At 38.5% G+C, this 24,164-nt stretch overlaps 1 protein-coding gene and 1 pseudogene across 1 annotated transcript; both read right to left on the bottom strand.

The window, feature by feature from the left end:
- Positions 1-1,753: 1,753 nt before the first annotated feature.
- Positions 1,754-2,833, bottom strand: LOC114634918 (olfactory receptor 1082). The gene has a single exon (XM_028783528.1). The coding sequence runs from the start codon at positions 2,831-2,833 to the stop codon at positions 1,901-1,903; it is 933 nt and encodes a 310-aa protein (XP_028639361.1). The 3' UTR covers positions 1,754-1,900.
- Positions 2,834-18,299: 15,466 nt separating this feature from the next.
- On the bottom strand, positions 18,300-19,331 carry LOC114634947 (annotated as a pseudogene).
- Between the last annotated feature and the right edge of the window lie 4,833 nt (positions 19,332-24,164).

The following is a 24,164-nucleotide window of genomic DNA, read 5'->3' as shown; positions in this document are numbered from 1 at the left end:
TGCAAATGTTGTTCCCAGTCTTTTTCCTAGGTTTTCCATCTTTAGGATTCCCCCATTTTGTGTTTTCTTTGTTACTTATATTTCTATTTTCAGGTCTTGAACAGTTTTATTTCCTTCACCTGTTTGATTGTATTTTCTTATATTTCTTTAAGGGATTTTTTTAGTTCCTCTTTAAAAGCCTCTGTCATCTTTATAAAATGGTGTCATATTACTCTGGCTTTTGTTTCTTTTGTTCTTTTGGGAGTTTTACCAATCCAGATTGCTTTAATCTCTGTTCCTGTTGTAATAGATATTGGGCAGGGGCCTCACCTCTATGATCCTGATGTGGAAGAACTCTGGTGAATATCTGTGGGCTGTAATGTTCTGGCCCAGCAAGTCTGATGAAGGTGGGCAGAGATGTAGTGAGAGAATGGAGGTCTATCAAGGATAGCAGGTTGTTCAGGGCAGCAGGGTGTGCCCGAGAGGACTCAGTGGACAGGGAAGATGGATGCAGAGAGGGAACCTAACGTGTTTGGTTCCAGATCAGTAGGTCTGATGAAGGTGGGTAGAAAGGTGGTGGAATCATGGAGGTATGGGGAGGGTGTATGTCTAGCAGCCTGCTTAGGGTAGCTGTGTATCCTCCAGAGAACTCAGTGAAGTGCAGGGGAAATGGATTCAGTCTATGTTCAATTTCTTTCTTTTTCTTTTTTCCCCCTATCTGACTTAATACCATTTTAATCACATGCAAGTTGGTTGTTGCTTAGACATCTTTCTTGATTTTCTGTCTATCCGCTAACACGCCCGAGAACACTTGTCAGACTCGCTTGGAAAATCTTTTTCCAGCCCTCTACCCTGAGGCAATGTTTATCCTTGATATTGAGGCATTTTTTGTTTTTGCATGTAGCAGAAAGATGGATTCTGTGCATTTGTAATCTTAATGTAAATGGTTCTGTACAGTCTGTCTCAGAAAACAACAGCCATGTCTTTGTTTTGGAAGGTTGTTATGACCAACTTGTTATGCTCAAATGCAGTCATATTAAAGATTGTAATTTAATGGACCAGCTCATTACTTTGAATTGGTCATGTGTTTGAATTAAAAATGATAGGAAAGTCAATAAATGTGTTTAAATATGAAACAAATAATTAATGAAATAATTAAAATTCTAACCAGTGGTTAAAAGCACATTGATATCTCAAGTCCATACTATCAGGATAAAATTAAGATGGTGCCATGCAAAAAACAGCAGGCTCAAAACACAAACTTCAGCATTTAGATTTTTCACAACTACAGTGAATAAAACAGTATTAGTTGTCAAGCCTTGCCCCACTTCATCACATGGCCACATTGTTTATATGGTAGCAAAACAACACAAAATATTACTCTATAGAATACATGTCACATACAAAGAAATTATTTTGAAGTGTTGCTGACCTATATAATTTCAGACCTGTGTTTGGAATAACTCAGGGAAGCCAGGACAATTATAGAGGAGAAGATTGTTGCATAAGAGAGAGAACAAATATCTTAGTAATGTGGCTTGCTTATATCGTGTAGACAGCAAGAATAAGGGTAATGGAAACTCTAGGAAATACTTATGTATAAGATCTATTTTATTTTACCCCCCCTCTCTGGTATTGTGCCTGCTGGTTATGTATCTAGAAGGGTGAGAAAAGAATGTTTCATCCATTTGAACTTGATTTACAGGTAGTCATGAACTGTGATCATGGGTCCTAGGAACTAAATTTTGATCTTCTGGAGGGAATCAACTACTCTTTTAGCTTTAAACAATATCTCCAGACACTCCACAAAATATTCAGAGGTACCTTATCCATTTAGGATCTGAAGACAGAGCCTCAATCTCTGGCTATGTAGCTTCACAATCTGCAACCACGGAAACTTCAGTCAGTCCAATGATACACTTTATAGTTTTCTTCCTAAGAGTCTTTCCAGAGATCTCTTCACATCTTTATTCCTTAGACTATAAATGAAGGGGTTCAGCATGGGGGTGACCACAGTATACATGACTGAGGCTCTTGCAGCAGAGTGTGAGCTTTGGACCACAGCAGAACTGACATACACTCCAAGACCTGTACTATAAAATAAGGAGACAATGGAAAGGTGAGAGGCACATGTAGAAAACGCCTTGTATTTCCCTTGAACTGAGGAGATAGATCGTATGGAGGACACTATCTTGAAATAAGAATAAAGGATACCACTGAGGGAAATGACTGCCAATAAAACAGGTACAAGATGCATTATGAGGTGGCTTGGAAAGTTGTCTGAACATGTGAGTTGAGACAGCTGATTAAGCTCACAGAAGAAGTGGGGGATTTTTACACCTCTGCAGAAAGTCAATTGTAGCATAATTGAGCTCTGTAAGAAGGCATGTAGGATGCTAACAACCCAGGACAGCAGAACCAGCAGTATACAGAGCCGGTGGTTCACAATGACTGTGTAATACAGTGGGTGACAGATAGCCACATATCGATCATAAGCCATCACAGCCAGAAGAAAGTTGTCCAGTTCTGCAAAAACCAAGAAGACACACATCTGGCTAATACAGTCTGCATAGGTGATGGTCTTGTTCTGGGTGTGTATATTTACTAGCATCTTTGGGACGGTGGTGGAGGTGAAACAGATGTCCACAAAGGACAGGTTAGCAAGGAAGAAGTACATGGGTGTGTGCAGGTGAGACTGTGTGATGATGGCCATGATGATGAGCAGGTTCCCAAGCACTGTTATTAGGTACATGGACAGGAACAGTGCAAAAATGAGGAATTGAAGGTGTGGGCTTTCTGAAAATCCAAGAAGGAAAAAACTTGAAATTCTTCTTGTGGTGTTCCCTGATTCCATCAGTCACATGTGTCTATGAGACAAGATAAAGGCAAGTAAACTTGACTCTTCTCACATTGCTACATTTTATGTTTTCAAACAATTAACTTCTGAGTTGTTTCCATGGAATTGTTCCTCTTAAGGAGTCCCTCATGCTAATCTTGATAGACATTCCTTTCACTCTCTGAACACTTCCATTGAAAGTCATGTATTCTACAATTTTAATGAGAAATTGTTATGAATACATAGTGTCAGTGCTGAATATGGTTCAGGCTGTTTTTAGAAATTTTATAGAATTTGGTAACAAAAAAAAGAACTTCATATATGTGAATAAATAGAATATAGGGAAACAAAGAAATCAAATTTCCTGCCTTTTGGAGTGATCGTATGACATATATTGGCATATGTATAGATTCAGCAGATTTCACCCTTTTAATAATGTGAACACCCACACAGTTTCTCTCTTTCACACACAAACCCACACACACACACACACGGTGGGGGGGAGAGAGAGACAGAGACACAGAGAGAATAACAACTAAAGCTATTTTAAAGCAATTACCTTATAACAGGACAAGGAGTGGCAATACAGTGAAGAATATTAAAGCATGTATAACTGAAAGGAAAGATAGAAGCTGCCATTATGTGTCTGCCAAGCATGTGCATGTATATATCTGTGACTTATGCATTTTTGGGGAATCACACCCAGGACTTTCTGCATAGTAACCAGGTGACATTCTGACCAGATCATTCTGTGTAGTGTGATGTTCTGTACCTCATAGGATGCTTAGAAGCAACCCAGTCTCTAATGAAAACTGTGCACAACATGAGCAGTTCTAGACACTGAAGAGTGAAATTATTTCACATTGAGTATTACAGTTTGACCTAAAAGCAAAATTGTTATTTCAACATTTGTATAATTATAAATCCATGAAAAAGACACAAAATATCATCCCAATGGATCAACAAGCTCAATTATACAGTATTTTACATGCTGTGAAACAGCTAATCTGTACTATGAACATTCATTTTCAGATGTCTGTGGTTGTTATTTGGTGAGAACATAGGCTGAGAAATAGAAAAGAAGACTGGAGTAGATATATAATGCATAATGACAGGCCTAGAATCCTACTTGATCATTTCATAAGCAATGTATGAGTAAGTATGCACATATAATATGTAGAGAGATACTTTAAGATGGACTAAGAAACTCTGAAACAGAAAAGGGCAGTGTTAATTAATTTTCCCATTAGTACATCGAGATTATGGGGTTTTTCATTTTCATTTTATCTAGTATCATCACTATTTTTTCACTTGTTCAAAGTGCTGTGGCTTATTGTGATATTTCTACACATTTATATGGAGTATCTCAATCACATTTCCCTCCTCTACTACATTTTCTCATGTTCCTTCTCTCTTACTCTTTAGGATTTCTGTGTTCACAATCCTACAAAGTTTTAGTATGACAGGTTTTCTTTAGTGTGAATAAGGGTAGGGAAGCATAGGAAAGTGAAAGGAAGGGTAATTATGATACCATGCATTGTTCCTATTATGTTCTCATTGATTTTGGCTTTGAATTGATTCCTAGTAACTTCTAATATGCATAGGATACAGAGGGATAATTCCACACAAGTACACAGCATGTGACGATCATGGCAAGGGACTTAAAGTGTTGCCGTTTCCTTCAACATTTATCACCTACTTATGTTGTAAGGATTCACATTCCTCGCTTCTTTCTGTTTAAAAACTATACAATAAATCACAAGTGTACAGTTTTTAAAGTAATGTTTTATTTATTTCTATGAAATAAATATTATATGTGGAAGTATATGTTTCACACCATGAAACATACTTTTGAAGACTTGAAAGTAAGCAAATATGAATTTAAAAACACCTCTAAATACATGGAGGCAGCTTTATAAAAACTTAATGTGTCTAATAGAGCTGCATGTTCAAGTTGAGTATGCTCAAATCAAATACATGCATGTTTCTTAAATGAAGAAAAGAATGAGTACCATGCAAGTAATAAATAAAAGTGATGTTATACTCCCCCTTTGTGGTTGTATCTCATTACAGACATGCAAATAGCAAAATAAAGAATAATAAAGATGAAGAAACACAGTGGAAGCATGTAAAAATGATGACCTGATGGAAACATAGGACAAAAATAAATTACACATTGATGAATTCTTTCTGAAGAACAAGAAGGCAGTTGAACATAAGTGTGGCTGATTACAATAGATACATGTACACAGAACAAAATTTCAAATATTACCATAAACACATATCTAGGAACATTAAAGGAACAATTGGCAGGCAGGTAATTTGTGAAAAAATAAAAGAGCTCTCATAATACACTGAAAGAGTATATTTGATACCAGAAATATAAATGTTCCCACAGCACAATACAAGAAAAGACCTCATAGGCATTTTCAGTAGAGACATGAAGTGACTAATGACCTTATAGAAACGTTGAGTCTCCCAGAGTCTAGAACAATCTCTCTCTCTCTCTCTCTCTCTCTCTCTCTCTCTCTCTGTCTGTCTGTCTCTCTCTCTGTCTGTCTCTGTCTCTCTCTCTCTCCTTTGCATTCATCCAAAAGGTGATATTTAATAGCCGTTTCTCATCAACATATAAGAATGCATTTCTCTGATGTTTCTCACCATCATACAAACAGCACAATAAATCTCATTTAATACAAAAATGCCTTTATTACTCTGCACCACAGTCCTTTATTCTCCCACTACTTTTAACCATAAATATTCCTGGGTAGTTCTTACAGTGCAATAAACTTGAATGATAAGGTAAGCACTCAGAGAAATCCTACTACACTAACAGGGACTGGCTCTCTAGTGACCTCAGAAGGACAAACTTAGGATCAGTTCTCTTTGACACTCTCTTGCAGTGTCTATAGAGTTCTGAAACTCACCTGAACACTCTCTTTGAAGAAACTCACCTGAACACTCTCTTTGAAGAAACTTACCTGAATACTCTCTTTGAAGAAACTCACTGAACACTCTCTTTGAAGAAGTTCCCTGAATGGCAGCTCAAGCTTCTCAGCAAATGGTGGAGACTGAAGCTTTGAACACAGAGCACAAAGAACTGAAAACACTTAAGACTCCAGAAGCAATGAGTACTGCCTCTCCAGCTTCTAAGGCTGCATACTCTGAAGACCAGCAGAAGATAAGGTTAAAGTTTCTTATATTTGCTCGTTGTGCACATTTCTCTATTTTTACATCATTACCCTTTAAGCAGCTGATTACCCTCTGGGACATAGGTCTGGAAAGCCAAGAATTTAATTTTTCTGATTCCCAGAGACCAGTGACTTTTGGTTGTCTCTTCTCCGTAAACTTTACTTCTCTCTAGAGGTCTTGTCTCCTAGCACCTTTACTCCATTGACATTTTCCTAAAGCCTAACACAAATGGCCTCTCCTAAAGTCAGTCTCATGAATCTTTAATATATTAGTCAGTGGATTGTACAAAAATCCCTGAAACTCTAGAAAATTGCCATCACCTCTTATCTCAAAATATGTATGTTTGTTGCCTGCATATATGTAATTGCAAAATGTATGCAGCTTCAGGGGCCACAAAAGGAGATTAGATTTTGTAGAACTGGAGTTAGAGATGGTTGTGGGCTACCATGTGTGTTCCAGGAGCAAAACCTGGACTGTTGGCATGGTAGCAAATGTGGTAGCTTCTGCTCCATCTCACCAGACTCTCTCTTTGCTCTTATTGTGCTTGGTCTTTGGCAATTTCATACACGTATTATATGCATTCTGATTATTACAATTCAATCCAAACTCACTCCTTTTTTTACAGCTTCTTTCTCCTGGTCTGCCTTTCACCTACAACTTTATCCCTTCTTATTTTATTGCTATGTTTTTTCAGACTCACTGAAATTATATAGTATCATCTTTTTGGTCATAAGTGTAGATCTATACATTGATGTCTGTTTGGGGCCTCAGTGATCAAAAAACTAAAGAGAATGACTATCCCACAACAAGAATTTGTCAGTAGTCAATAGTTCATCAGGGAGGAGCAGAGCACCATTTTCTTACTTCGGTTGCCATATCATGGCTGTTATGCCTTTGTCATGCTCAGAAGTAAGCATCCTGCATGTGTGTTTGTCTCTCTGTGTGGCCCTACATAAGATCGCTCCTATGTAGATTCAGTTATGAATCAGGTTTGGTATAAAGGCCTTGTTTATAACTGAGCTTTCAAGTGTCACTTTCATTACTTTGAACAGCCATTCATCTATATTCACCACTATTTATTACAGAGATCTATTTCTCTAATTACAGCTGGGCATATTAGAGACCAGTTGGTTGAGTATTAACTATATAAACTATTGACTTGACCAATATATGAAATGATTAAGTGGAAGGTTTATTTTTTATTATAAATATGGGAGAGGAGGTGGAGATGTCCTTTTCAGGTTCCATATTCCACAGCTATGTATCTCAGCTAAGCTCACCCTCATTGACTCCTGGGAGCCACCACTATCCCAGGCCTCTGGTACTTCCTAGAGATTCCTACCACCCCTAACCCCTGGCAGCTGCAGATTTTCATTCATTTCCCTTGTTCTTTGGTCCTCTCACCTGTCTCTCTCAACACTTGAACCTGACAACCCATTCCTTCCATCCCATCTCTCACCAGTTCTCTTACTCTCTCTGTGTCCTATGACTATTTTATTTCCCATTCAAAGGGAGATTCAAGCATTCTCACTTGAGTCTACCTTCTTGTTTAGCTTTTATGTGTCTGTGGAGTGTAGCATAGGTATATTTTACTTTATTTCTAACATCCACTTATAAATGAGTGTATACCATACATGTCCTTTTGGGTCTGGGTTATCTCACTCAGAATATTCTATCCATTTGCCTGCAAAATTCATGATGTTCTTGTTTTTAATAGCTGAATAGTATATTGTGTAATTTTCTTTTTAGTTTTTTATTGGATATTTTTTTACATTTCAAATGTTATCCCCTTTCCTGCTTTCCCGCTCCCACAAAAGCCCCTATCCCATCCCCTCTCCCCCCACTTCTATGAGGGTATTTCACCACTCACCCACCCACTCTCACCTCCCTGCCCTTGCATTCCCCTACACTGGGGCATTGAGCTTCCACGGGACCAAGGAACTTTTCTCCCATTGATGCCTGATGAGGCCATCCTCTGCTACATATGCAGCTGGAGCCATGGGTCCCACCATGGGTCCTCTTTGGTTAATGGCTTAGTTCCTGGGAACTCTGGGGAGTCTGGTTTGTTGAAACTGTTGTTCTTCCTATGGTGTTGCAGACTCCTTCAGCTCCTTCAGTTGTTTCTCTAACTCCTTGATTAGAGACCCAGTGCTCAGTCCAATGGTTGGCTGTGAGCATCTGCTTCTGTATTTGTCAGGTTCTGGCAGAAACTCTCTGAAGACAGCTGTATCAGGCTCCTGTCAGCAAGCACTTCTTGGTATCCACAATAGTGTCTGCATTTGGTGTCTGTATATGGGATGGATCACCAGGTGGGGCAGTCTCTAAATGGCCTTTCCTTCAGTCTCTGCTCCAAACTTTGTATTTGCTCTCATGAGTATTTTGTTCCCCCTTCTAAGAAGGACTAAGCATCCATGCTTTGGTCTTCATTCTTCTTGAGCTTCATGTGGTCTGTGAACTGTCTCTTGGGTATTCTGAGCTTTTGGGCTAATATCCACTTATCAGTGAGTGCATACCATGTGTGTTCTTTTGTAATTAGGTTACTTTGCTCAGGATGATATTTTCTAGTTCCACCCATTTGCCTAAGAATGTCATGAATTCATTGTTTTATTAGCAGAATAGTAATACTCCATTGTGTAAATGTATCAAATTTTCTGTATCCATTCCTCTGTTGAAGGACATCTGGGTTCTTTCCAGCTTCGGGCTATTATAAATAAGGCTGCTATGAACGTACTGGAGCATGTGTCCTTGTTATATGTTGGAACATCTTCTGGGTATATGCCCAGGAGTGGTATAGCTAGGTCCTCGGGTAATACTATGTCCAGTTTTCTGAGGAACTGCCAGGCTGATTTCCAGAGTGGTTGTACCAGCTTGCAATCCCACCAACAATGGAGGAGTGTTCCTCTTTCTCCACATCCTCGCCATTATCTGCTGTCACCTTAGTTTTGATCTTAGCCATTCTGACTGGTGTGAGGTAGAATCTCAGGGTTGTTTTGATTTGCTTTTCCCTGATGACTAAGGATGTTGAATATTTCTTTAGGTGTTTCTCGGCCATTTGATATTCCTTAGTTGAAAATTCTCTGCTTAGCTCTGTACAACATTTTCTAATAGGGTTATTTGATTCTCTGGAGTCTAATTTCTTGAGTTCTTTGTATATATTGGATATTAGCCCTCTATTAAATGTAGGATTGGTAAAGATCTTTTCCTAATCTGTTGGTTGCCATTTTGTCCTATTGACAGTGTCCTTTGCCTTACAGAAGCTTTGCAATTTTATGAGGTCCCAATTGTCTATTGTTGATCTTAGAGCATAAGCCAATGCCAGTAGTTTTCTGTTTAGGAACTTTTCCCCTGTGCCCATGTGTTCGAGGCTCTGGTTTTATGTCGAGGTCCTTGATCAACTTGGACTTGAGGCTTTGTACAAGGAGATAAGTATGGATCGATTTGCATTCTTCTACATGCTGACTGCCAGTTGAACCAGCACCATTTGTTGAAAATTCTGTCTTTTTCCCACTGGATAGTTTTAGCTCTTTTGTAAAAGATCAAGTGACCATAGGTGTGTGGGTTCATTTCTGGGTCTTCAATTCTATTCTATTGATCTTCCCTGTACCAAAACCATAGTTTTTATCATGATTGCTGTGTAATACAGTTTGAAGTCAGGGATGTTGATTTCCCCAGAAGAATAATATTTTATATTTTGCATTTTATATTTTATATTATAAGTAATATTTTATATTATTTGTGACAATTGTGGAGGTTGTCATTTATCTAATTTCTTTGCCAGCCTGTTTATCCTTTGAGTAGAGGAAGGCTACAGATTTGTTTGAGTTAATTGTATATCTAACCACTTTGCTGAACGTATCAGGTTTAGGATTTCTCTGGTGGAAGTTTTTGGGGCCACTTAAATATGCTATCATATCATCTACAAATAGTGATATTTTGACTTCTTCCTTTCCAATTTGTATGCCTTTGATTCCCTTTTGTTTTCTAATTGCTCTGGCTAGGACTTCAAGTACTATATTGAATAGGTAGTCCTTGATTTTAGTGGGATTACTTCAAGTTTCTCTACATTCAGTTTGATGCTGGCTACTGGTTTGCTGTATATTGCTTTTACTATGTTTAGGTATGGGACTTGAATTTCTGGTCTTTCCAAGAATTGTACCATGAAGGGGTGCTGAATTTTGTTAAATGATTTCTCAGCATCTAGTTAAATAATCATGTGGTTTACTTTCTTTGAGTTTGTTTATATAGTGGATTATGTTAATGGATTTATGTATATCCAACTATCCCTGCTTCCCTGGGATGAAGCCTGCTTGATCTTAAAGGATTGTTTTGATGTGTTCTTGCATTTGGTTTGTGAGAATTTTGTTGAGTATTTTTGCAATGATATTCATAATTGAAATTGTCTGAAGTTCTCTTTTTTGGTTCTTTGTGTGGTTTAGGTATAAGTGTATTTGTGGCATCATAGAACAAATTGGGTAGTGTTGTTTCTGCTTCTATTTTGTGGAATAGTTTGAAGAGAATTGGTATTAAGTCTTCTTTGAAAGTCTGATAGAATTCTGCACTGAAACTAAGTCTGGTCCTGGGCTTTTTTTTGGGGGGGGGTTGGGAGACTTTTAATGACTGCTACTACTTCTTTAGGGGTTATGGGACTATTTAGATGGTTTATCTGGTCCTGACCTAACTTTGGCACCTGGTATCTGTCTAGAAAATTGTCCATTTTATCCAGATTTTCCAGTTTTGTTGCTTACAGGTTTTTGAAGTAGGATCTGATGATTTTTTGAATTTCCTCAGTTTCTCTTGTTAGATCTCCCCTTTCATTTTTGATTTTATTAATTTAGTGTCTCTGTTCCCTGTGGTTCATCTGGCTAAGGTTTAAGGTTTTATCTACCTTGTTGATTTTCTCAAAGAACCAGCTCCTGGTTTTGTGATTATTTTTATAGTTTTCTTTGTTTCTACTTGGTGGATTTCAGCCCTGAGTTTGATTATTTCCTTCTGTCTACTCCTCTTGGGTGTATTTATTTCTTTTGTTCTGTAGATTTCAGATGTGCTGTTAAGCTGCTAGTATATGCTCAGTTTCTTTTTGTAGGCACTTAGAACTATGAGTTTTCCTCTTAGCACTGCTTTCATTGTTTCCCATAAGTTGGGGTATGATGTGTCATCATTGTCATTGAATTTCAAGAAACTTTTAATTTCTTTCTTTATTTCTTCCCTGACCAAGTTATCATTCATTAGAGATTTGTTCACTTTCTGTGGGTATGTGGGTTTTCTTTTGTTTGTATTGATATTGAAGACCAGCCTTAGGCCATGGTGATCAGATAAAAGTCATGGTATTATTTCGATCTTCTTATATTAACTGAGGCATGTTTTGTGATGAATTATATGCTCAATTTTGGAAAAGGTACAGTGAGGTGTTGAGAAGAAGGTATATTCTTTTGTTTTAGGGCAAACTGTTCTATAATTGTCTGTTAAATCCATTTGATTCATAACTTCTGTTAGTTTCATGATGTCTCTGTTTAGTTTGTTTCCATGATCTGTCTATTGGTCATAGTGAGGCATTAAATTCTCCCACTATTATTGTGTGAGATTCAATATTTGCTTTGACCTTTAACAATGTTTCCTTTACAAATGTGGGTAGCCTTATATTTGGAGCTCAGGTGTTCAGAATTGAGAGTTCATCTTGGTAAATTTTTTTTGATGAGTATGAATTGTCCTTCCTCATCTTTTTTGATAACTTTGTTCAAAGCCAATTTTATTTGACTACCCCAGCTTATTTCTTGGGACCATTTGCTTGGAAATTTTTTTTCCAGCCTTTTACTATGAGGTAGTTCTGTCTTTGTTACTGAGGTGTGTTTCCTGTTAGCAGCAAATGCTGGGCCTGATTATGTAGCCAGCCTATGTCTATGTCTTTTTATTGGGGGTTGGATTCATTCATGTTAAGAGAAATTAAAGACCAGTGCTTGTTGCTTCTTGTTATTTCTGTTGTTAGTGGTGGAATTAAGTTTTTGTCTTTCTTGTCTTTTGGATTTGTTGTAAAAAGATTAATTTTTTGCTTTTTCTTGGGTGTATTTTCCCATGTTGTACTGGGGTTTTCCATTTATTATCCTTTGTAGGACTAGATTTGTGGAATGATATTGTTTAAATTTGGTTTTCTTATGGAATATTTTGGTTTCTCCATCTACCGTAATTGATAGTTTTGCAGGATACAGTAGCCTGGACTGACATTTTTGTTCTTTTAGGGTGTGTATGACATCTGCCCAGGATCTTCTGACTTTTAGAATCTCTGCTGAGAAGTCTGGTGTAATTCTCACAGGTTTGCATTTATATATTACTTGGCCTTTTTCCTTTTCTGCTTTTAATATTCTTTCTTTGTTCTGTATTTTTGGTGTTTTGATTAATATATGATTGGAGTAATTAATTTTCTGGTCTAATCTATTTCTGTAAGCTTCTTGTATGTTTTTGGGCTTCTCTTTCTTTAGGTTAGGTAGGTTTTCTTCTATAATTTTGTTGAAGATGTTTACTGGCCCTTTGAATTGGGAATCTTTGCTCTCTATATACACCTACTATGCGTATGTTTCATCTTTTCATTGTGCCCTGGATTTCTTGGATGTTTTGTGTTTGGAGCTTTTTGCATTTGCATTTTCTTGGCCTGTTGTGTCAATGTTTTCTATTGTATCTTCTATATCTGACATTCTCTTATATAGCTTGTATTCTGTTGGTGATGCTTGCATCTGTGACTCCTGATCTCTTTCCTAGGTTTTCTATGTTCAGGGTTGTTTCCCTTTGTGATTGGTTTTATTGTTTCTACTTCCATTTTTAGATTCTGGATGGTTTTGTCCAATACCTTCACCTGTTTGGTTGTATTTTCCTGTATTTCTATAAGGGATTTATGTGTTTTCTCTTTAAGGAAACAGATAAATTCCTGTTTACCTGTGTTCTTTTGTATTTCTTTAAGGGAGTTCTTTATGTCCTTCGTAAAGTTCTCTATCATCATAATGAGATATGATTTTTAGATCTGAATCTTGCTTTTCAGGCATGTTGGGGTGTCCAGGGCTTGCTGTGGTGGGAGAACTGAGTTCTCTGGATGGCAAGTAGCATTGGTTTCTGTTGCTTATGTTTTGAACTTCCCTGCTGCCATTTAGTTATTTTTCATGTTAGCTGGCCTTGTATCTCTCACTGGAGTTTGTCTCTCCTTTGAGCCTGTGATACTGGGTATGTCAGCACTCTTGGGGGACAAGCTTTCTCTGGGCTGCATTGAGGTCAGGAGGACTCTAGCACAGGGTAGCTCCTGAGTGCAGATGGAAACAGGAAGGATTGTGTCCCCAGCTGTGCTGAGGTTCTTGCATCCACTGGTCCCTGGATGAGTCCCACTTGGGCCAAGTTTTGGGACAGTAGTGGTCCCAATCTCTTGTGATCTCGGGAGAGTTAACACTCCTGGGGGACACTTTCTCTGTGTGAGATTGGGGTGAGGTTGGATGTAGCACAGGGTCAGATCCTGGTTGCAGATAGAGACTGGAAGGATCCTGTCCTCTTTTTTTTTAAATTTTAAAATATATTTTTTATTGGATATTTTGTTTATTTATAATTCAAATGCCATCCCATTTCCACATTTCCCATCCCTAGAAAACCCTTATCCCATCACCCCTCCTCTTTTTTGCTTTTATACCATTTTAATTACATGTAAGTATTTAGGTCAGTTTTTGGTTGAGGAACTAGCAATAAAATAGATGCAAATAGTCAATGAACAAACAAGACAATAAAAATAAATAGTCAAAGGAAAAGCAAGGCAATAAACAAAGTTCTGTGATCACCACTTTCCTGTCCTAGCCCAAAGTCATTTTCATATCTGAAGCCTACTTCCTTTTTCTAGCCTAATATTTAGATTCCTGCTTGAAATTACCTACTTGTTCCAGCCTAAGATTTATATTCCTACTGAAATTACTTCTTTGTCCTAGCCTAATGTCAGATTCCTGCCTGAAGTCCACTTCCTTGTCCTTGGCCAATGTCTTGTTCCTGCCAAGCAGCCCATTTTCTTGTCCTTGGTCCATGCCAGATTCTTACCAAGAAGTCCCAAAAGCTCTCCTGTATACTGATTTTTTTGAAATATCAATATCTTCTTCTTCTGAAGGGGAATAATGAGGAGTTTTTCACTAATTTATTTATTCACTTTATATCCCAATTGCAGTCCTCCTTCCCAGTACTTTCCTCACATGGATCTTCCTGCATCCCCTCTCAACTTTACCTCTGAAAAGAGGTAGCCCCACCTCCAGGTAGCAATCTACCTTGGAACCTCAAGTCACTGAAGAACTAGGTGTATCCTTTCCTACTGAGACCAGAAAAGACAGCTCAGATAAAGGAACAGGAGGCAACAGAGTCAGGGTAAGCCCCCACTCCAGTTTTGTCTTGATTTATTTTTTTTAAATTTTATTTTCCTTTTTAAAAAATGTATTTAGGTTACATCCTGCTCACTGGCCCCATTCCAGGTCATCCCTTCCCAGAATCCTTCCCCCATACCCTTCTCCTCTGAGCCAGTGGGCCCCCTCTGTATATCCCCTCAACCCTGGCACTTCAGGTTCCTGGGAGGCTAGGAATTTTTTCTCCCATTGAGGCCAGACAAGGCAGCCTGGCTAGTAGAATGTCCCTAATTTTACTGCAATTGCTTTAAGTTTCGCTCCATTTAATAATATTTTGGCTATTGGCTTGCTGTATATTACTTTTATTATGTTTAGGTATACCCCTTGTATCCCTGTTCTTTCCAAGACTTTTAACATGAAGAGATGTTAGATTTTGACAAAGGTTTTTTCTGTGTATAATGAGATGAACATGTGGATTTTTTTTCTTTCAGAAATTTATATGGTCGATTATGTTGATGGAATTTTATATATTGAACCACCCCTGCGTTCCTGGGATGAAGCCTACTTGATCATGGTAGATGATGTTTTTGATGTGTTCTTGGATTTAGTTTGTGAGTAAATTTTATTGAGTATTTTTGCATAAATGTTTATAAAGGAAATTTGTCTGAAATTATCTTAGTTAAGTCTTTGTGTGGTTCAAGTATCAGAATGACTGTCACTTCATAGAATGAGTTTGGCATTCCTTCCTTCCATTTCTATTTTGTAGAATAGTTGGAGGAATGTTGGTATTAATGCTTCTTTGAAAGTCTGGTAAAATTTTGCACTAAACCAATCTGTCCATATGCTTTTTTTGGTTGGGAGCCTTTTAAAGTCTGTTTCTATTTCTGTAGGGATTATAGAACTGTTTTGATAGTTTGCCTGATCCTGATTTAAATTTGATCAGTGGAATCTGTCAAGAAAATCATCCCTTTCATTTAGATTTTTCAGTTGTGTGTAGTACAAGCTTTTGATGTAAGACCTAATGATTCTCTGGATTTCTTCAGTGTCTGTTGTTATGTTCCCCCTTTCACTTCTGATTTTGTCAATTTGGATACTGTTTCTCTCCTTTTAATTAGTTTGGTTAAGTGTTTGTCTATCTTGTTGATTTTTTAAACTGTTCTTTTTGTTTATAACTCATTAATTTCTGTCCTGAGCTTGATTATTTCCTGCTGACTACTCCTCTTGTTTGTGTCTGCTGTACAGTTGCAAGCATGAGAATGCTCCAATTTTCTTATGAAGGCACCGAAGACTGCTTTCATTGTGTCTTACACATTTGGGTATGTTGTACCTTCATTTTCATTGAATTCTAGACAGTCTTTCATTTATCTCGTTCTTTTTTTGACCCAGTGGTCATTGAGTAGAAAGTTGTTCACTTTTCTTGCAGTTGTAGGCTTTCTATTGTTTCTGTGGTTGTTGAAGTCCAGCTTTAATCCATAATGGTTTGACAAGATGCAAGGGGCTATTTTAGTCTTCCTGTATCTGTTTAGACTTGCTTTGTGACAGTGTTGTGTTAGAATGGCCGCTTGTATGGGGCCAGATCATACCAGGTCAGCACAGTTCTACAGGGAAGGGTTACTGGAGACAAGAGAAAAGGACAAAGGGGGTGAAGAAAAAGAAGAAGAAGAAAAGGGAGAATGAAGATCAGGCTCTCTGCCTTTTTTGGGGGCCATGATGTAATCACATGCACTGAAACACACAGGCAAGTCATGGTGAATGCTGAGAATATATGGTGGTTGCCATGGCAACAGATACACACGGGTCCTGTACCCTATGGGTGACATCATCACTAGATTCAGAGGCCATACTAGGTCAATTTATGAATTCAATTTTTTCTATCCATGTAAACTCCAATTGAAACTGTCACCCTTTGCCAGTAACTACAGTATTCATTGTTTACTCTGCAATTACCAGGGAACCTTTGTGAGAAAAAAATCTAATGTCCAATAAAGAAGTCATTTGTATGCTAAAGTATGCATGAGTATACTCTATGTTTCAAAAATAAAGAAAAATGAAAGAATGATGAAAGAACACATAAAAACTGGTTCAGTTTTTAAAACATATTTTTATTTACTCTTTGAGATTTTTGCATAAGTATATTATATATTTTTATTATATACATTTACTACTCCTCTCTCCCATTTCCCCCATATTTCCTTATTGTGTTCCCTTCCCAAATATGTGTCTCCTATACTTTTTCTAATAACTGACTGAGCCTAATATGTGCTTGTCATATGTACATGTATGGAGGACTGTGTATAGGTGTCATGCTCCCAAATAGGAATAACCATCCCTCTACTTGCAGTCATTAACTACTAATAGCCCCCTAGCTAGGAGAGGAACTTTGTAAGTCTTTTATAACTATACACTGAACTCCTGACTGGCTTCATCTATGTATTCATGATTCTAATAGTCATGTTATGTCCAGGAGACAAATTTTCCTAGTGGTCTGTACAACTTGTATTCTTTTTTATTACTTTCTTTCTCTTTTTTTCCCCATAATGTTTTATGAGTCTGGGAAAGTGCTTCACATTTTCTGAGTTTATAAAATTAAATATATTGTACATCTACCTTATTTGCCAAAGGTAATAGTTTCCACAGAAGGGTCAAAACTTAAGAATATTCCGTTAAAAGTTCATCCAGAGACTACCTCACCTAGAAATCTATTCCATTTGAAGACACAAAACCTCAGCACTATTGCTGATGCCAAGAAGTACTTGCTGACAGGAGCCTGGTATAGCTGTCCCCTGAGAGGCTCTGCCAACATCTGACCAATACAGATGCAGATACTCACAGCCACTTCTCAGATTGAGCCCAGGGACCTCAATGGAAGAGTTAGGAGAAGGACTGAAGGAACTGAAAGAGATTGCAACCCCATAGGAACAACAACAACAACAACAACAACAACAACAACAACAAACTGTACCACCCAGAGCTCCCAGGGACTAAACCACCAACCAAAGAGTATACATGAAGGGACCCATGGCTCCAGATACGTATGTAGCAGAGGATTGTCTTATCTGGCATTAACAGGAGGAGAGGCTCTTGGTCCTGTGGAGGCTTGATACCCGAGCATAAGGGGATGCTAGAGCAGTGTGGAAGGGGGAGTGGGTGGGTGTGGAAGCACCCTCATAGAGGCAAAGTGGGGGGTATGATGGGATGGGGGAGTTACAGAGAGGAAACTGGGGAGGGGGACAACATTTGAAACGTAAATAAACAAAATAACCAATAAAAAGGAAAATATTCCTTTAGTGAAGAAAACAATCTTCACATATACTTTCCAAAGTAAATCAATTTTCTGAAGTCTCAGTCATTCTCTAAATGAAGCAGCAATTAACAGAACTTTCTGACCCAAGGATGGGAATCTGTGAAGAAAGTAGGAAGCCACAACGGATTTCAGGTAATACAAGAAATGCAAGGGAAAAATTTGAATTGTATCAGAAAGGTAGTTGTCTTAGTAGGGTTTTACTCCTATGAACAGACACCAGGACCAAGGGAATTCTTATAAATACAACATTTAATTGGGACTGGCTTATAGGTTCAGAGGTTCAGTCCATTATCACCAATGTGGAAATATGACAGCATCCAGGCAGTCATGGCTCAGAAGGAGCTGAGAGTTCTACACCTTCATCTGAAGGCTGTTAGTAGAATACTGGCTTCTAGGCATCTAGGATGAGGGTCTTAAAGCCCACACTCACAGTGACACACCTACTCAAACAAGGCCACACTTACTCCAATAGGGCCACACCTTCTGATAGTGCTTCTCCCTCAGCCGAGCATATTCAAACCATCACAGTGATAGAAAAGTCAGAGCAGTTGTAGGGGATAATTGACTAAATTCTTGTTATTCAATCTAATCAATGGACTACAGTGGATAATCCAATACATTAACTACTACTAAAACAGACACTTTATGAAGGTGAATCCATTGCTCTGCTTCTAGTTACACTCCCTAACAGGATTTTCAGAGCTGTCTTTATGTTTTTGTTCCTCAGACTATAGATGAAGGGGTTCAGCATGGGGGTGACCACAGTGTACATCAATGAAGTTGTTGCAGTGACATGTGAGTTTTGAGTCACAGCAGAACTGAAGTACACTCCCAGGAGGGTGCAGTAAAATAAGGAGACAACTGAGAGGTGAGATGCACAGGTAGAAAATGCTTTGTACTTCCCCTGAGCTGAGGAGATTGCACGAATGGAGGACACTATCTTAGAGTAAGAGTAAAGGATACCAGAGAGGAGGCCTACAATATGGCTGTAATGTGAATCACCATGTCATTAAGAGAGATGTCAGATCAGGCATGGTGCACTATCTGATAAATTTCAAGGTAAAAGTGACAGATTTCCAGGTCTGTACTGAATGACAGCTATAACACCAAAAAAAAAAAACCCAAAAAACCAAAACCCAAAACAAACAAAAACAAACAAACAAAAGCAAACAAACAAACAACCCACACCAAAAATGTGTAACAAGGAATTTATAACTTTTATAATCCAGCATGCCAGAATCAGCAATCCACAGCGTCTTGTGTTCATGATGATCATGTAATGCAGGGGGGGACAGATGGCCACATAGCGGTCATAAGCCATCACAGTCAGCAGAAAGATGTCTAACCCTGAAAAAAGCAGTAAGAAGTACATCTGTGTGATGCAGTTTGCATAGGTGATGACCTTGCTCTGTGTGTGAATGTTCACCAGCATCTGTGGAACAGTGGTGGAAGTGAAGCAGATGTCCACAAAGGACAGATTAGAGAGGAAGATGTACATGGGTGTGTGTAGGTGGGAGTCAACAATGATGGCCATGATGATGAGTAGGTTCCCAGTGACAGTCACTAGATATATGGAGAGGAACAGTCCAAATATGAGAGGTTGAATTTGGGGTTGATTCTCTGAGAATCCCAGAAGAAAGAATTCTGAAAGCTGAGTGTCATTTCCCGGTTCCATGTGTTTGATGTGCCTACGGAAAGAAGAAATTTGAAGGACTCTGTCACCTATCAATGACCTGATAACACTGCCTCTTCCTTTTCTTTCTTCCTTCTTTCCTTCCTTTCCATCCTTTCCCTCCCCTGTCTGTCTTCCCCACTCTTCTTAGATCAATTAGCTTTGATCATATAGGTTTCTCACTCAGACAGGATCATTATCAACTTTGTAGAGTCCACACCCTGAAACAAATGGATTCTCTCTCCTCCTGCAGCCAGTGAATGTCAATGGCCCCTCAGTCAAAGCTGAGGCCTTATGAGACCTTTTCTCCTTCATGACTGGGTGTTGACTGGTTTGATCTTGTGAACATCTTGTACAGTCAATCACCACTTCTATGAATTTATAAGGACCTTCTGTCTTCAAAAGACACAACGTCACAAGAGACCCTTTAAAATTTCTGTCCCATACTCTTTCTATCCCTGTTTTCATGCTATTCCCTGAATGTTTTGATTTATATATCTCATTTTGGACTGAAAACTTCATAAATATTCATTCTCCACACTCTGACAAGTTTTCAGCTCCTATATCATCTGTCCTTCTGTCAACTAAAAATGAAACCCCCATCTCATCCCCCTCCTCCTTTTTGCTGCTTTTATATAATTTTAATTACATGCAAGTATTAAGGTCAGTTCAAGCAAGTCAATAAACATAAATAGTCAAAGAACAAGCAAGGCAATAAACAAAATTCCATGAACACTCTCTTGATCACTGTTTCTAAGGGCTTATCAGGATGATCAAAATATCTGAGCCAACTTCCTTGTCCTAGCCCAAGGTCATTTTCATGTCTGAAGCCTACTTCCTTGTTCTAGCCTGACTAGTGCCTAATTTTAGAGTGCCGTAGACACTCAGCAGAAAGTTCCTTGGCATCAAAAATTATTTTTAAAAAACTTAAAATAAAAAAACATGATTTAAATAAATTTGTGGTATATGGGCATATGAAGATTTTGTTTTAAAGTTCCATGGGCCCCTTCCACAGTTCCTTGTCCTTGAAAATTATAAGGAATCTCAGTAATATGAGTAACATTGAATTGCTGCCTAAATGTCTCAAATGCTCTACTGCAATAGCCAGTTCCATCATCTGTTTTCTTTTTTGGTGTTTATTATTATTATTATTGGATACTTTATTTATCTACATTTCAGATGTTGTCCCTTTTCCACATCCCACCCCCAGAAACTGCTTATCCCATATCCCTCCTCCTATTTCTATGAGGGTATGGTCCCCATCCTCCCAATTGCACCTCCTGCCCTCTAGTTCCCCCATATTGGGGCATTCAGCCTTCATGGAACCAAGGACCTCCTCTCCCACTCATGCCCAACAAGGCCATCTTCCACTACATATACAGCTGGGGTCCTTCCATGTATGTTCCCAGGCTAGCTGTTTAGACCTTGGGAGCTCTGGTTGGTTGATATTGTCACTCTCTCCATAAGGCCACAAGCCCCTTCAATTCCTTCAGTCTTCTCTAACCCCTCCATTGGGGACTCTCTGATTAGTTCAATGGTTACCTGCAAGCATCTGCCTCTGCATATGTTAGGAGACATATACTGGAGCCTGATATTCCTATCTGAGGAGACAAGTATATCATGCTCCTGTCAGGATGCACTTCTTGACATCCACAACAGTGTTTGCATTTGGTGATTGCACCTGGGATGGATTCCCAGGTGGAATACTCTCTGCACAGTCTTTTCTCCAGTCTCTGCTCCACACATTGTCTTCATATTTGCTCCCGAGACTATTTTCTTGCTCCTTCTAAGAAGGACCAAATTGCCCACACTATGGTCTTTATTCTTCTTGGGATTCATGTGGTCTGTGAGTTATATCTTGGGTATTGTGAACTTTTGGGCTAATATTTACTTATCAGTGAGTATACACCATGTGTATTCTTTTGTGATTGGGTTACCTTGCTCAGGATGAAATTTTCTAGTTCTATCCATTTGCTTAAGAATTTCATAAATTCATTGTTTTTTAATAGCTGAGTAGTACTCCACTGTGTAACTTTACCACATTATGTGTATCCATTTCTCTGTTGAGGGACATCTGGGTTCTTTCCAGTTTATGGCTATTATAAATAAGGCTACTATGAACTTAGTAGAGCATAAGTCTTTGTTGTATGTTGGAGCATTTTTTGGGTATAGTCCCAGGAGTGGTGTTGCTGGATCCTCAGGTAATTCTGTGTTCAATTTTCTGAGGCTAGACTGATTTCTAGAGTGGTTCTACCAGCTTGCAGTTCCACCAACAATGGAGGAGTGTTCCTCTTCCTCCACATCCTGGCCAGCATATGCTGCCATCTGAGTGTTTGATCTTAGCCATTCTGACTGGTGTGAGGTGGAATCTCAGGGTTGTTTGATTTGCATTTCTCTCATGACTAAGGATGTTGAATATTTCTTTAGGTGCTTCTTGGCCATTTGAGTTTCCTCAGTTGAGAATTCTTTGTTTAGCTCTGTACCCGATTTTTAATGGGGTTATTTGATTGTCTGGAGTGCAATTTCTTGAGTTCTTTGGATATATTGTGTTGGGAGCTGACTCTTAGCCGAAAGCAGCTATCATCTTTACAGCCATCTTGAGTCATATACCCTGACAATAGACTTGTTTTCAACAGCTTGCAACAGCTGAGCACACTCTGATAAACATCTTGTTTTTCTGTTTAGTGCCACCAGCACGTGGTCTCCACACTGCTAGCTAGGTGCACATGGTCTCCATGCTGCTAGGCACATGACTTAGTGCCTTCAGCTGTGTTTGTCCACGAGGGCAAGGCATGTGGTAAAGGGTATAAATACCCAGGATTTCCTTTCAATAAAAGAGACTTGATCAGACTCTGTCTCGTCTCCATTTTTCACGTCTCTCACTCCTTCATCCCCACTCTCTTTCTTGCTAGACCCTGACTTGTGGACTGGAGCAGCAGAATTGGCTGTTACAAAGTGGTGCTCAAGTGCTGCAGCACCCAATGAGGGACGGTACTGGAAGAAGGGTCGACTGAAAATTCAGAAGTGAAACAGAGGTGATTGCCGCAGGAAACTGCTGTGTGGAGACCAGTAGGTCATAGTAATGATAATGGGACAAGAAATAAGTCAGCCTGAACTCAACTCTCTGTTTTTGTTTTGTTGTTTGCTGTTTACGTGTGTCAATTGTCTGCTTTTGTTTCGCTGTTTAAATGCTGTCTTTCATGTCCAAAAGAAAAAGAAACACATAGAATCCAAAATACGACCAAAGGTTGAAGTAATCAATTTGTCAGAGCCAGACTGTGCTGATCTAGAGGAAGAGGCAGTCAAATATTTCGACCCTGAATGGCCCTCTTCCCGAAGGCCCCCTCCCTGCGCTCTTCCACCTCCAGATGATCCTGCTATGGAGATGGCGGTTGAAGATCCCAGAAAGGAGTTACAGGACAAAATTTCTCTGCTTAAACAACAAATAGAGTTAGAAAAAGAGTATCAGGTCTTAATTAATCAGCTACAAAAATTAAAGACAAGGAAGAGGTCTCAAGAGGGCAAGGAAAATCTATTGTTCTATTTCATTGATCTTCTTGCCAGTCACTGTACCAATATTATGCAGTTTTTAATCACTGTTCCTCTGTAGGACAGCTTGAGGTCAGGGATGGTGAGTCTCCTAAAAGATCTTTTATTGTTGAGAATAGTTTTCACTATCTTGGGCTTTTTGTTATCCAAATGAATTTGAGAATTTCTCTTTCTAACTCTGTGAAGAATTAAATTTGAATATTGATATGGATTGCATTAAATCTTTAGATTGCTCTCAGCAAGACAGCCATTTTTACTATATTAATCCTGCCAATCCATGAGCATGGGAGATCTTTCCATCTTCTGAGATCTTCTTCGATTTTTTTCTTCAGGGACTTAAAGTTCTTGTCATACAGATCTTTCACTTGCTTGGTTAGATTCACACCCAGGTACTTAATATTATTTGTGACTATTGTGAAGGCTGTCATTTCCCTAATTCTTTTCTCAGCCTGTTTATTCTTTAAGTAGAGGAATGCTACTGATTTGTTTGAGTTGATTTTATATTCAGCCACTTTGCTGAAGTTGTTTATCAGGTTTAGGAGTTCTCTGGTAGAAGTTTTCGGTCACTTAAGTATACTATCACATCATCTGCAAATAGTGATATTTTATCTTCTTCCTTTCCCATTTGTATCCCTTTGACTTTCTTTTGTTGTCTAATTGCTCTGGGTAGGACTTTGAGTAGTATATTGAATAGTTGAGGAGAGAGTGGGCAGCCTTGTCTGACTAGATTGATTACAATTGACCTGATTGTAGTGGTATTGCTTCAAGTTTCTCTCCATTTAGTTTGATGTTGGCTGCTGGTTTGCTGTATATTGCTTTTACTATGTTTAGATATAGGCCTTGAATTCCTGATCTTTCCAAGACCTTTACCATAAAGGGGTGCTGAATTTTGTCAAATGCTTTCTCATCATTTAGTGAGATGATCATGTGGCTTTTTAATTTGAGTTTGTTTATATAGTGGATTTCCAAATATTGAATCATCCATCCTTGCATTCCTGGGATAATGCCTACTTGATCAAGGTGAATGATTGTTTTGATGTGTTCTTGGATTCAGTTTGTGAGAATCTTATTGAGTGTTTTTGCATCGATATTCCTAAGGGAAATTGGTCTGAAGTTCTCTTTCCTTGATGGGTCCTTGTGTGGTTTACGTATGAGCATAATTGTGGCTTCGTAGAATGAATTGAGTAGTGTTCCCTCTGTTTCTATTTTGTGGAATAGTTTATAGAGAAGTGGTATTAGCTCTTTTTGGAACTTCTGATAGAATTCTACACTAAAACCATCTGGTCC

Source organism: Grammomys surdaster, unplaced genomic scaffold (assembly GCF_004785775.1).
Source record: "Grammomys surdaster isolate TR1022 unplaced genomic scaffold, NIH_TR_1.0 1149, whole genome shotgun sequence".
In the NCBI taxonomy this organism is placed as follows: Eukaryota; Metazoa; Chordata; class Mammalia; order Rodentia; family Muridae; genus Grammomys; species Grammomys surdaster.
The sequence above is the reverse complement of the archived record's forward strand: the minus strand, read 5'-3'. Positions and strand labels throughout refer to the sequence as shown.